The sequence below is a fragment of the Malaya genurostris genome, chromosome 2, assembly GCF_030247185.1.
Source record: "Malaya genurostris strain Urasoe2022 chromosome 2, Malgen_1.1, whole genome shotgun sequence".
Lineage (NCBI taxonomy): Eukaryota > Metazoa > Arthropoda > Insecta > Diptera > Culicidae > Malaya > Malaya genurostris.
In genome coordinates, this window is record NC_080571.1 from 225,416,194 (window position 1) to 225,430,241 (window position 14,048).

A 14,048-nucleotide genomic window follows, 5' to 3' on the forward strand; every position below is an offset into this window, starting at 1 on the left:
GAAACTGAATTTGTTTCACAGAAAAATACAAGACTTTATTTTTATCGCGATAACATATATGATTTTATGTACTAATCGCATCTAAACTAAATTATCTAGACTTTGTCACGGTAGATTCATGATACAAGCCAAGCATGATAATTTACAGTCTGATAATGATCATTGCTTTGTGGAATTTCCCAAAAGAGAATCGCAGGTTGACAATTATCGCAGAAAATTGAATCGATGATTCGACTTGATGATTCTAGGTTACAATATTATCATACTAGGTTACAATATTTCGAAACCCTGGTGTGGAGCATTCTCATACTTTTTCATAGACACAACTTATACAAAAGTTATATGCACATAGTTAGAATAAACGGCAATAGTAAAACGATTCTATCGCAATTTTCCACTGCCCGTATAGAATCGGATCGCAGAACGAGAATGAGCGACCGTTTGTTGCTTCAGAGAGAATCGATAACTTGATTAATCGTTCGATATTACGACATCCCTAGCTGAGATGATATCCGATTTTCTTTGATGGCACTGATTGAATCGTGTGAAGAGAGCGTTCTTTGATATGATAAAAGCTATCCTTGCTCGTAAACTTAACGACAGTTTGCAGAGCTACTGGGTGTTCAAAAGCAACCAATTTCAAAACGTCAACGCTTCACGCAGCGGATTCAGAAGTGTGGAAAGATGAACTGATCGAGAGACAACTGGAAAACCGAAATATAATGCTGCTTCAATGATACAAAAGCAAGTCTTTCCTGCACCGTATTGTGACTGGTGACAAAAAATATATTTCTTTTAGATACTTAAAAGCAAGCAAACGAGGGTAATTTCTAGTGAGCCATCGACATTGATACTGTCGGAAAGTAAGGCTGTGTGTGGTGCGACCAAAGATAAATTCTGGCTCATCCAGTAATTCAACACTGAAGGCAGTCAATTCTTTTGTTATCCACGAATTGCCGACCGCTTAAGAACTATGAAAAAGTGCATAAAATGGGATATGGGAACCACATGAACGAAAGACAGCGAAAAAACCGTCGAACCATTCATGAAATGCTAGAAAAAAGGCACAAAATGTAGAAAAGAGGAATCCTTGAGTCTTGAATGCTTAAGAAATGAAAGAGGACGTTTTGGCCAGCAGAGGCGCTTTATAATACTTTCCTCTAAATACTCGACGTGGTCAAGAGAAAATCCTGCGCGATATTCGTTGGTGAATATGACAATGAAGAATGGCGCAGGTGCATGGCGAATTACGAATTATAACAATTATACTAACATTCTGAGATTGGAAGGCTTATAAAACATTGCAGACTAAAGGGTCCGCCATGTAACTTTTTTTTAAACATGCAATAAAACACAAACGGTTCATCCGATTTCAAAATTTAATTTTTCATATTAAAGACCAATCCTTTCGGTTAAGGTGAAATGTAGAGGAATGCAAAAATCGCGTTTTTGATCAATTATTCAAAAACTGAACCGATTTTCGAAAAACCAAAAACACTTAAGTTTTCGAAATCAAATTTATCATAACTAAGTATTCTTAGAATTTTAAAATTTTGCTTTGCCGAGCCGTACACACTTAAATTATTTAGCTGAGTCTCGGCAAAAAAAATGCCGAGATTCGCACAGCCGAGTAATCAGCAATCATCTCGGCAAAAATAAAATAACTGAGCGTCTCGGCACCCTCAAATTTGACAAACGTCAAATATTGCCGAAATCGCCAGCATAAGATTTACTATTTGCGCAGTGAAACGTTCGCTGAATATTCGGCAATCCAACAAAACGAAAAAATGAAAAAAAAAATTACCGAATCATCAGTAATTAAAAATCTAGTCAATTAATTTTGTTTGTAATTTCTAAACATTATAAACACACCATTCAGAATCAAAAGTTCATTTTATTAACACTTAAAGGAGGCTTACAAATTTGTTGCCAGTAGTGCTTAAAGCCCCTACCTTAAAACATGTAACATAATAAAAAGCGGCGTTTCCGGATGCGGCCACCTTGAGTCGAGCTGGAAATATGAAAATAAAAATAAATATACAAAAATTTTCAATATTTAATGATGCATATACTGTATTGTTCAAAAAATAAACTTACTTTGATCTATTGAATTTGTCCATGCATTGGGTTATTTTTTCGCATATCCCCCAAAGTTTTGTCTCGAGGACTCTTTGAGCCCCGTGTTGGGTGTTTTTCCCCTATAATGTGATCTGATAAAGTCGCTTTTTATAAAGCGAAACATGTCACTATATTTATTCAATATTTTTACTTGCAAGTGGTTCCACGTTTCTTCGAAGATTATCCATTTTTTCACTCGAGAATTTCATCAGAAAATAATCGCGCAATGCGTAGCGAAAATGTAACGTGGCAATAAATGACAGTTGTTGTGCTGAATCTCGGCAACAGCTAGCGCATTTTACGAAATCTCGGCAAACGTCTCTGCTGATGTCTGCATGTCTGTTGTTTACTGATAAATTCAGCAAGCAATTATACTAAATTTCGGCAAAGTTAAGCATTTTACCGAAATATCAGTGAATGCGTTTAACGAAGTTCAGAAATATGCGTATTGATCACTGAGCAATCAGCAAATTTAGGTGTTGCTGATCAGTTTCGGCATTTTATTATGCCGAGCTCAAGAAATGGTTTTAAGTGTGTAGTTGGTTTTTGAAATGTATGAACGGTTACTGTTCCGTTCCACGGGGATGATTTTAGAACTGAAAAGTAGTGTTTGTAGCAGAATTTCACAAAGAATCTGAAAATGCAACTCAAAATTATAAAATATTAGCTAAAACAACCGGAATTTGAAAAAGTTCACATAAACTTTTCCGCATTTTTTTTCATTGCTTGCGCGCTGCTGTTTTGTATTGAGGTGGTGTGAGAAATGCACGGTGGGCACGATGGCATTATATCGTGAGCAAAAATTACATATAAAATAATGTTTTGTGTTGAAATAAAAACGAGTTGAGTACAATGAAATAGGTATTGTAAGAAATCGTTTATTTTCTAAGTAACTGTCATGTCCAATTCTGTTGAGTTCAATGCATTGATGTTGCTGAAGCAATGAAGCTTGGCTGTGTAATATCGTATAACAGGTATTATTTTAGATTGTAGCAATTTTTATAGCAAAACTATAACTTCATCATTGACAAGCTACTGAATGAAATGAATACAAGCCAAGTATTATCGTTCATTAACCTGTGATACAAACAATGTGATAAAAATTGAGAGTCAGCTTCGAGCCAGTCAGCATGGAAAACTTATTGGATTTTCAATTATTATGAATACAATGAATCAACGCTTGATTTTCCTTTCAAAATCGATTGAATAATAATGAACTACGAAATAACTTTATATTTAATTTCGTGCCCCAAATATGTGCTTGAGAAAAGATTCACTAAATAATTTCAACTGCATGGTAAGATGAACTCATGCGAGTCAAGTAAATACTTTTACGTAGGCCTGGTGAACTACTGGCAAAGATATCGAAAATACTTGAATGTTCTCTTGTCTTCAATCGTTCTTTTGAAGAAGAATCCATGCTTGCTACTAAGCTCAGGCATATACATGGTTAGCAAGTTATTCAATACATATACATATAACCTCATGTTAGTCATTCATAATTACTCATGATTTATAGCTCTAGTGTAAGAGTAATCACTAACAACAACGATTGAAATAGCATATATTCAAAGTGTGAAGGATTCAAAAATTCATTACGTCCAGTCTTTTTACAAGCCAATATAACGAGAGGTAAACCCACTGCGCTCAATCATTGAAAGAAGTTCTTGTTTCTATGTGTCCGTTTTTCTTGGTATGCTTTGTGCGACGGTTCGTTCAACTGAAGCGGATAAAATTTTGCGCGCATTTTATGACGCTACATTTCACCGCTACATTTTTTTTGTGGAATATAATTTCATTCAAATGGCTGCCTCGGCTGGCCTTGCAGTAGTTATCTTTGACAGGCCCCAAAGATAATAGTCTAACGGCGTCAAATCACAGCTCCGAGGCGGCCAAACGACATCCGAATTTCGACTGATAATTCGATCTTCGAAGACTGTGCGCAGAAGATCGATCGTAGCGTTGGTTGTGCGGGACGGAGCGCCGTCTTGTTAAAACGAAATGTTGTCCAAGTCCTCCCCCTCAAGTAACGGAAAGAACCAATCGCTAATCATGGCGCGGTAACGCTCGCCATTGACCGTGGCGGCGGCTCCTGCCTCATTTTCGAAGAAAAATGGCCCAATGATGCCGCCAGACCAAAATCCGCACCAAACCGTCACTCTCTGAGGATGCATCGGCTTCTCCATGATAACGTGCGGGTTTTCCGTCCCCCAGATGTGACAATTTTGCTTATTAACATACCCGCCGAGATGAAAATGTGCCTCATCCGAGAAGATGATTTTTTGGCAAAAATCGGCGTCTTTTTCAAGCTGATCGCAAGCCCAGTTGACACTATTTTCACGCGTTCCTCAAGCGTATACACAACCATTTTCGTTCAGCGAAAGGATAAAACTAAGTTTCTGTCAAATCAGAAGTGACATTAAGGTTACCAATGTCGAAATAACCGCTGGTTAGAAAAAAGCTAGATGGCGGAAGTACAGAGCGACTGGAAAATGGTGGTCCAAGATCGAGCATTCTGGAAATTCACAATTCGTTCGACTTTGTTTCGGAGATGAGATGTTCATCATTATATTAAAGTAAGTAAGTAATCATTAAAGTCAGCTTTATAAATATATTATTCCATTTTTTGGAGCCTCGGTTCTGTGATGTTTTTAAAAAGTTAGGCGTTACAAAATATGTGATAATGTTTTATTTGATGTATTAATTACAGTACACTTCAGTTCAGGCTTTCGTTTCAGCTACGCTGTTCACTTCTCCCACGTATATGACTAAATCTAAGCCTTTAACATTTCAGTTACAGTAACATTCGGCTGAGCGAAAATAAATAGTGTATATTAATAAGACGAATGAAAAATAAGCATTATTTTTTATTTAAAGTAAAACATTTGACGCATTTTGCTTCACCATTTAATTACTTAAATATGTTTCCGCTATTTTCCATAATAATGGTTCAGCATTCAAAAAAAAAAGATCCAATCAAGATTTCAGTGACAAGGCCAGAATCGAAATCACAACTTTTTTATGTAAATTTGAGATCTCACACTCACACAATTGTTTGGTTCAATAGAAATCGATAATATTATAAATCTTCAAAAAAGAGCTGTTTTGATTTCGATATAAAGTGTATTTTTTTGTGAATTTTTTATCGTTTCGTTCAAACAGTATTTTTAGTAGTATACATCTAATCCTAGTATTTCCTTTATACAACTAATAAAATGCTACAATTTATTCGTTAATATGTGCGTGTTACCGGATCCATGTTAAGGCATGTGGATCTAGTGCATGTGATTTGTTCCTTGCCCTATCAGAAGTCAGTTTCGCCGGGACCTGAAATGATTGGAAAATCGGTTATAACACATTCTATTTACGTCTGTTCAAGCTGCAAACAAAGTGAGCAAACAAACGAGTGACATAACTTCCGTTATATCCTATATATTACGGTTGGATTCACTCGACTTTCATATCAATCAAAACTAGAGACATATTTATTGAGTTAGTAACAAAAACAGAAAATGAAAACGCTCATGTGGTGTGTGCAACTGTAAGTTCTAGAAACTAGCACGAGCAAAAAGTGTTGTCGATATTGTAATCAGTGGCGTATCTAAAGGGGGACGAGGGGGCATTCGCCCCGGGCGCAAAGTTCTCAGAGGGGCGGAAAACCAATCCTTGGGACCTTTTTTTTGCTAGTCTGAGTCATCTTTCCGGAGATGACTCAGATTTTTTTTTGTTTTGCCGTTTGTGTTTGCTCACTAAACTCATTTTGCCCCGGGCGCCAAATTTCCTCGGTACGCCACTGATTGTAATATAGCAAAAGTAGAATTTAATTGTTATCTTAGCTTTGAATTTTAAGTTTTTATTCGAAATACACAAGTTGTAAGCGTTATTGTATGTCATTGCAGCTTGCGGGGTCGTAAAATGCCTTATTGTTACGAAAGTTTGTAAATGACGGGGCATTGCGCTGGGAAGTTTACTTTATACGCATTTTCAATTTTTAATTTTCTTTGATACTGATTCTAAGTCATCAGACTGGAAGAACATCGGATTCGATTTAAATGCAATCCATCATCGATTGTAAGTCCAGAAAGCAATGAAATTCATTGAAAATGGTTTTCTTTGAATGTGTTTTTTGTGTGGATTTATACTTTCGAAATTCTAAGCTGACAGGGTCCGTTTAGAGTGCATAAAACCATAGCAACGACAGCTGTTCGTTTGGAACGACAGCTTTGTTCCAAACGAGCCAACGACCTGTCAAATACAGTGTAAAGATAATGAAACTGACAACACTTCGGATTAAACGTTTCGAATTGTTGCTATCATTACGGATAAAATGTAGTCACTCTGGTTTTAAGCACACTAGGTCTGATGGCAGCTAATTTAAAGCTAATTTCATTTCAGTAACGTCATGTCGCTTATGATTTGTTCGTAAAATGAGGGAGATGAATATCTTTTAATATCCAATTGGTAATATTATGTCTTTGTTTAAAGTCACTGTATGTGTAGACGCAACTGTATGAAATTGTTATTCAGAGCTCATACCAATTAATTTTGTAAATATATTCAACATATCAGAAATTATCCTTTGCATTAGAGCTGCAGTTTATTCATGCGACTTTCATAGCATTCTAACGAAGAGTTTTTTCATTATGCGTTTCGCGTTACGAAGATTTTCAAGAATTTATTGAAAGATGGCTTTTTGGTCAATGTTTCTTTACAAAATATTTATTTTGCGTCAAAAGCCGACGTTTCGAAGGAATATCCCTTCATCTTCAGGGCAAAAACGACAACAAACCAAAAACAAAACGACAACTTCTCCCGCACATCAAACCAGATTGATAATCTGGTTTGATGTGCGGGGGAAGTGACTGTTGTAGAGTAGCCGTTCCCGTTTTTGATCATTTTAAATGTTCCAATCCACTTGACGAAAAATATTTGTTGTCGTTTTTGCCCTGAAGATGAAGGGATATTCCTTCGAAACGTCGGCTTTTGACGCAAAATAAATATTTTGTAAAGAAACATTGACCAAAAAGCCATCTTTCAATAAATTACAACAAAGTGGTCGTACCGTCTTCACATTTTCAAGAATTATCTGAAGCAGTTTTCTAGTGGATTTCAAAAGTTATTCGGTACGTATTCTTCGCATTATAATATCAAATAGGCGGGTAACATGACGCACAACAGTTTGGTGCATGACTGAAAGTTTTGGTAAAGATTCGAAATAGAATGTAATTGTTGTGCCCTATATTTCGGGATGGAAATAGGTTTGAAAGGACTCTTAGGATTGCTGGGGCAGCACCTGAAAGCTTGTTCGGTAACGGTGAAGCACAGATGGTTTTACATGCTTCGAATCAAGTGATCAGTTACGAGTTATCAAAACATATTTTAATAAATGTTATTTTTTTCTGATTCCTCATTAACAGAACAAAATATTTTACGCGTTTTTATTAGACCCAACATAGTTTACTCACTAAGATATGCTTGAGTTTGTGTGTGATGTTTGTTCATTTAGTCGTAGTAGTATGTTTATTATTGCTTCATTTCAACGGTATCTTTTTCTCTGAAATAAAGAACAATAGAAACAGTTGCATGCTTTTCTCGTACTTAGTATGAATCTGTAACCTGCGATTTATGAAATGGCATCAAACATTTACACAAGTTTACTTCGTTAGGCGGGATATTTGTGTTTCACTTTGGGTTTAGTGTTAAAAATTAGAAAACTTCACCTTCAACTTATTTTGTTTTAGTGTTTTTAATACCGCAGAGCAAATCGGTTTTTTTTAAGTTGAATTTCGCGTTACAAGCCAAGTAGATTCAAAAAGTATTATTAAACTTAGATGAAAAGGAGGCTACAATGTTAATGTACTGTAGTGGTTGTTAAAACGTAGTCAATGATTAAACCAATTTAACATATCTCTCTTGTGTTGAATGTAGAGGTACTGAAGAAAAATCACAATAAGATACAAGAAATCTGCGTCTTGCACTGTGAAATGGTAACTATTTCTAGTTATCTGAAATCTCTGTAATTATGCTCTTCTTTTTTTCGATCGTGAACATTTACGCCAAAGGTGGAGTTTACTCTTTTGTGTAATGGCGGGGTTTTGAAATGCATTATTTATTTCTATTAATTTTGGTTATTGATACAAAAAGCACTACTTGGTATTGCTGTGTTGAGAATTACATAAAATTTACAGCTGGTGTATAGACCAAACTTTTTGTTGCTGATCAAAACTTTACAAAATACAAAAGCAATGAAAGTTTGTCAAATGTTACTATTTGGAGGAAGAATGTCCGAACAAAAAAATAAATTTAGATATTTTTTTCGCTCGAGCTGAGCGCTAAATACATCTTTTTGCTCGAAAAGTAGTATTTAAGGTAATATTTTAGGTACAAACTGCTTTACTCATTAGGCTGTGTTCGTAAAAACCGACCTTAAAAAAAGAGTTCGAAAAAAAGAAGAAGATAAAATTTTGATCTGATTATCTGATTCCTAGTACAGTGCAGTAGCAATATTTATAAGTTTTGTGCCTAACATGAAAAAATATTACTTTAAATACTACCTTGGAAACATATTAATTAACAGAGGTGATATGAGATTACAGCCAATCAAATAAAGAAAGCCAAGTAATTTTGAAGATACCTGCTTCTCTGAAATCTTGATGATATGTTTTTATGAATGCTTCCTGCTACCTCGTGTTCTGAACATTTTCTCATAAATATACATTTCGTTAAATGCTCAAGTACAATGTTTCCTTACAATTTTACTACAGATAAATACGAAAGGCATTCGTTGCAGAAGCGTGTTCCAACTCACTAAGCAGACAATGCTCTTCTCCGTACCAGGATCTTAGCTACCTAGTTCAACAAGTTTTTAGTGTGAATTGTACGTTTCGCACTTCGGCAATCACTTTTTCATCAGGACTAACATGGCGGCAACGAGTGAACGGACGTACGTGAGGGTGGCCTTGATCGCGAGATAGGGCCACATTCAGGAGCATCAGACTCACGAACTTCTGCTAGTCGCGATATGCTTTTGTTACTGAGCACTCGGGGACATCGAACGGAACAGTTGGACGGTTTACGATTTGCGGTATGTTCTTGTATGTTTCTAAACGTTTTTGATGGCAGTGGTTCTACGGCAGTACCTACTGAGTCATGTGGAAATGATTTCCCATTTGCATCGCTCCAAGTATCGTAATAATCGGAATAAGAGTTTTGATATTCAGATTTGAATTCCTGTGGAGTTAAAGCAGGTGTCGAGTCAACTGTAGTTATGTTGTCCTCATTCGAACTAATGGTTGCATTCGATTCAAGATCTTCTTGAAGAATCTTGAGTGCAGCAGCGTGCAGTTTTTCCAGTGGTAAATTACGAAACAGTCTACCCTTTTTCTTCATCAGCAAGCTCAGCACTAGTTCTTCAGCAAGTTTCTCGTTGGTTACTCCTGATACAGGAGACGCTGATGATGTAGAAGACGACAAGCTATCGATACCAGAGGAGGATTGATGTCGGATTGGCAGTGATAATCGATCTCTACGATCGGTGGCAGTGTTCGATGTACTGGAGTTGTCTTCGAACGAAGATCCTTTACATTTGTTTAACTTTGGGTGATGGGAGCTGTTGATGCTCTTCGTTTTACTATCTTCGTTGTGCAGCTCGATGTATTCGACTGATTGCATTTTTTTGTCTTCTTCATCTTCACTATCTCCGTTATTACTTTCGTCCTGCAAAAGTTGGAATAACCTGGAATGTGTCGCTGCTCGCTGGTAACGCGTCATTTTTCGCATTTCAGGGAAGCATTCTGAATCAGTTTCCACTTCTGATATATGCTTGCTAATGTCAGATGTGACACCCGAATCATCTTCTGCTTCCGACTCTTCACAAGACTGTTTCTGTGCCGATGGAGGTCTTAAACGATTATTTGCATCGTTCGTCTTCTGTCGTTTCGGTACATCCTGAGCAGGGTTAGAAGACTGGTTTTCAAATATAGAAACTTTTTCTCGAACCGAAAGTGTTTTGTCGTCCGTTCTGGTTATGGTTGAGATCAATTCTAGAATACCGTTGCATTTGTGATCAATCTTGTCTACAGGCGGGGCTTTTTTTAGAATGACATCCGGTGTTTTCATTAAATTTGCCTTTTCAGTAGATTTTAGCTCGGCACATATTTCAATCGCATCCATATCTGATTCCTCCTTTGAGGTATTGGTTGTTTCATATTCTTCACTATCATCATCGCTCTCTTCCTCCGAGCTCTCTGTTTCTACAGGTTCAGTGGATTGTTTTACTGTGGTGCTGATTTCAGCCATAGAATTGCATTTGTTTCGATCTTCTCTGCTTGATGCGTCCTGTTCAGTTATTAAAATGGGCTCTTGTTCAATCCAGGTACTTGAGTTGTTATTTTCATCCTGAATTGAACAGACAGCCCCTGTTTCGACAGTATGCTCCCGCTTTTTGTACAAATCGTTAACAATTCTTTCGTTTTCGCTCTGCCAGAAGTCTATTGAGTCCTCTCCCTCATTATTCTGCAGCTCTAGTATTGTCTCAACTGCTGAATCAGCCTTCCAGAGATCAATTGCTTCGTTGGGTCCATTTTCGTTCTTCCAGAAATCAGTTGCATCGTCCATGTGATGCTCATCATCCTCGTCCTGATTCCAGTCTCCATCTCGATCAATGCTAACCTCTCGGCTACTCCAGTAGTCTCTTGAATACGACCGGCTAGGACGATTGAATTCATCTTCCTCTCCAATTTGACTCCAGAAATCTATCTCTTCATCCTCGTCCTGTTGCATTTCTCCATCCGTTGTTTCTCTTTGTTCATTGTTTTCATCAGTTTCTTTGGGTGTATCGTTTGAAGTATCGGTATTTGTAGATTTTAATTTAAGTGGCAATGAAACAGAGACTGAAACATGTGCATCATCCTCGTAATCAACACTGAATTTCTGTTCAGTCTTTTCATCTTTCCTGTCTGTTTCCTTGTCAATCGTTTTTTTACTTGCTGAAGGTATGGTAATAGTAACCGTTACATCAGTATGAGTTCCATTCTCGACAGTCTCAACCATTGGCACCATTTTCAAAGATGAATTGTTTGTCATTTCGTCATGTGTTCGATCTCCATTCTCATGGGACTCACTTGATGTTTTCACATCTTCGGCTGAATTTCCGCTTATTGGCTTCTCCGATTGATCTTCTTCTATTTCCTTCTCACTTTCATCTGTGTCTTCGCTTTCACTTTCTTCTGATTCTACTGAATCTTTGTTTGATTCTGGTTCCTTTGTTGATTTCTTACTATTCGATGTCACTTCAGTTTCTGCTTTTTCTTCTTCTTCTTCTTCTTCTGTGCCTTCTTCTTCAGTATCTGTTTCACTGTACTCATCCGAACTATCCTCGGTTGCATTGTTTAAAGTGTTCTGTTCCTCTGTGCGATTTGTTTGTTGCTTGTCATGTGATCGCTCAGCTGCAGTAGTATCAGCATCTTCCAAGTGATCTATGTCATCGTCCGTGTTGTTACCATCAATTTCTTCTACCCTTTGATCTTGCTCGTCCGCGTCCAAGTCATTTGCGAGTGTAGATGAACAATCACTCAGAGTAGATGTATTACTACAAACACTGGACCTTCGACTGGGGTTGGCAGAGCCAGAATAATTGCTTTCTTCTTCGAAAATAACACTTAGTTGATGGGGCAGATGCTCTGGTGGATTATCGTCGTTGCCGACTGTTTCTTCATCTTCGCTTTCTTCATTACTGTCATCTTCGTCTTCGTCTGGGTTGACTGAATCTTCTTTCTGAACACCGTTGCGTAAGATGGTGTTTTCTTGAGTACCGTCAGTCGACTTCGTGCTAACTTCCTCTTGCGGGTCTGAACACACAGACTGAGGGGAAGGCGCAGATGATGTACTTTCCTCAAATGTACGGTACCTTTCGTTTAGCGGACTACTGGGCGAACACCGTATCGGTGGATCTTGGTCCGTAGGAAGGAAAATTTCCGGTGATGCACTGAAGTTAGCCAACCTTTCAGAAAGGCGCTTGAGACTGCTTTGCGAGCGGGTTAAAGGGTACGGTCGGTTGTTTAAATCACTGAGAATAGACTCAACATCGGACGAATCCTCGGGAGTCGGGGTAACCACAATTCGTGGTGGCGGTGTTGCGATGACGAAGGTATGATTCGGTGAATCAGGCACGACGTTTTCGTAGTACGCAAATTGTGGTTGCCCTATCTGGTAGTATGGTGGAGGAGTACAGGGTGAACATGGTTCTTGTGGATAGTAGAGATGATGTGGTGATATATAGCCGGCATAAAAACCGCCACGATCGTAGTGACCGTGTGGCGATGGTGGTGGATAATAGTAACCGGATGCATGAATAGGGGTCGGAGGTGGCAGCGGAGGATGAGAGTAGTATTGAGGATTGCTAGGATCGTAATAATGCCAATTGGGATAGCAACAGTAATGAGTTTGTGGTGGATAAGGATAGGGTGAATAACGGATTTCGCCGCTGCATGGTAAATTTTGATTACCTTCAGTATCAGAGGAGTTTGAATCGGCTGTTGAAAGAAACGACAAATGAGAAAGAAAAATCATCGTGATTGTGAAATCATGTACCAATCGATTGGAATGAAATGTACGAGTGAATTTGGATGAATTCAATAAATAGTATTAAAAATTAACAATCTCTGTTATATTTTTCATTTCATCGGAAATGAGAGGTAAAAATATGGTAACTGGTCGTATTTCTCTGACGTAATCTTACTTATTTAGAATCTTATAGTGAAATCCTATATTCGAAAATTTCAACACAAGCCAAATGCTAAATTGATCAATCATCACTAGTTTATATTGTTATATGATTTTTTGTAATGAGAAAATATTCTCTCAGTTCGTAAACAGATGAAAAGGAATAAAATGACTGGATTTAGTTAATGGTATCAAAACTTCTTATTTTCTTGGTTGGGATATGTGCTAGTACAGTTATTGCAGAGGTAAAATCGTCAATTATCACTGTATTAAATTATTTAATTTTTATTTCTCTTTAGAACTGAATGAATGTGGCTTAAGAGAACTTGAGTTCTGAACATATGTGGCATACATTTAGAACAGTAGTACAAAAACTTACCAGGAGCATCCGATTGAGTCATTGCTTGTAGTATTTTGAATGATCGGCTAGGAATAGCGCTTCCGGTGTATTTTTTAGGCTCTTCCACTTTTTGTTCGCTTGGTGGTATATATTGCTGTACTGTATCATCCTCTGAGTGATAGACAAGGTTGAGGGTATATTCGCTTAGTTGCATATTCGAACTCACCTGATTCACTGAAGTTTCCGCGATTTTGTGCATACATCTGGTTGGCTCGGTTCACTGGACCTTTAAGTATTTAAACATATATTAAGATATTTTTTGTGTCTAATTTGTCATCATAATAGATAGATATAAATAGAAAACAACGAAATGACAAAGCCAACATGGCAACATAAATTAGTAAACAGTGTGCAACTATTGTGCGCCAAGATTTTCAGCTCTCAAATGATGACTTTGCTAAACTAAAGACTGACTTCGCTTTATGCTGACTGGGTCTGGTAGTATGAAGCTTCTAAGCTGTATAAGATGTTTCTCAAACAAAGAAAACAGCAGCTCACTCTCAAAAGTTTCTGTACGCTTTGCTTTGCTGAAACTAATGATGGAGTCTTTCGTCATCTGTAAACTTTGGCTCGTTGTAAATGTTTAAGTATTAAAGCATAATTTTCATTATGCGTACGTTTATCTTGTCTCGTGAACTCTTTTGCTGGACAGAAAAGTAAAAAAATCGTGGTAAGCTTCGTATTAGACTACCCTGGATTACTAAAAACAAACGAAGTGTTCTGGTTTTGGCCTAATTTTTAAATTCACTTAGCAAAAGATTTTTACATCATTTCAATTCCGAAACTAACACCAACCTGCAGTAGTCAG

The 14,048-nt window shown here is 37.3% G+C and overlaps 1 protein-coding gene across 1 annotated transcript in view; it reads right to left on the reverse strand.

The window, feature by feature from the left end:
- Nucleotides 1-4,792: 4,792 nt before the first annotated feature.
- LOC131427812 (mucin-2-like) overlaps nucleotides 4,793-14,048 on the reverse strand; it is a 49,928-nt gene continuing 40,672 nt past the window's right edge. Inside the window, exons 9-13 of the mRNA XM_058591339.1 lie at nucleotides 13,407-13,466; nucleotides 13,220-13,351; nucleotides 11,254-12,650; nucleotides 8,753-11,151; nucleotides 4,793-5,445 (exon numbers count right to left, since the gene is read on the reverse strand). Of these exons, the coding sequence (XP_058447322.1) occupies nucleotides 9,034-11,151; nucleotides 11,254-12,650; nucleotides 13,220-13,351; nucleotides 13,407-13,466 (3,707 nt within the window). The 3' untranslated portion in view covers nucleotides 4,793-5,445; nucleotides 8,753-9,033. The remainder of the gene's footprint in view (nucleotides 5,446-8,752; nucleotides 11,152-11,253; nucleotides 12,651-13,219; nucleotides 13,352-13,406; nucleotides 13,467-14,048) is intronic.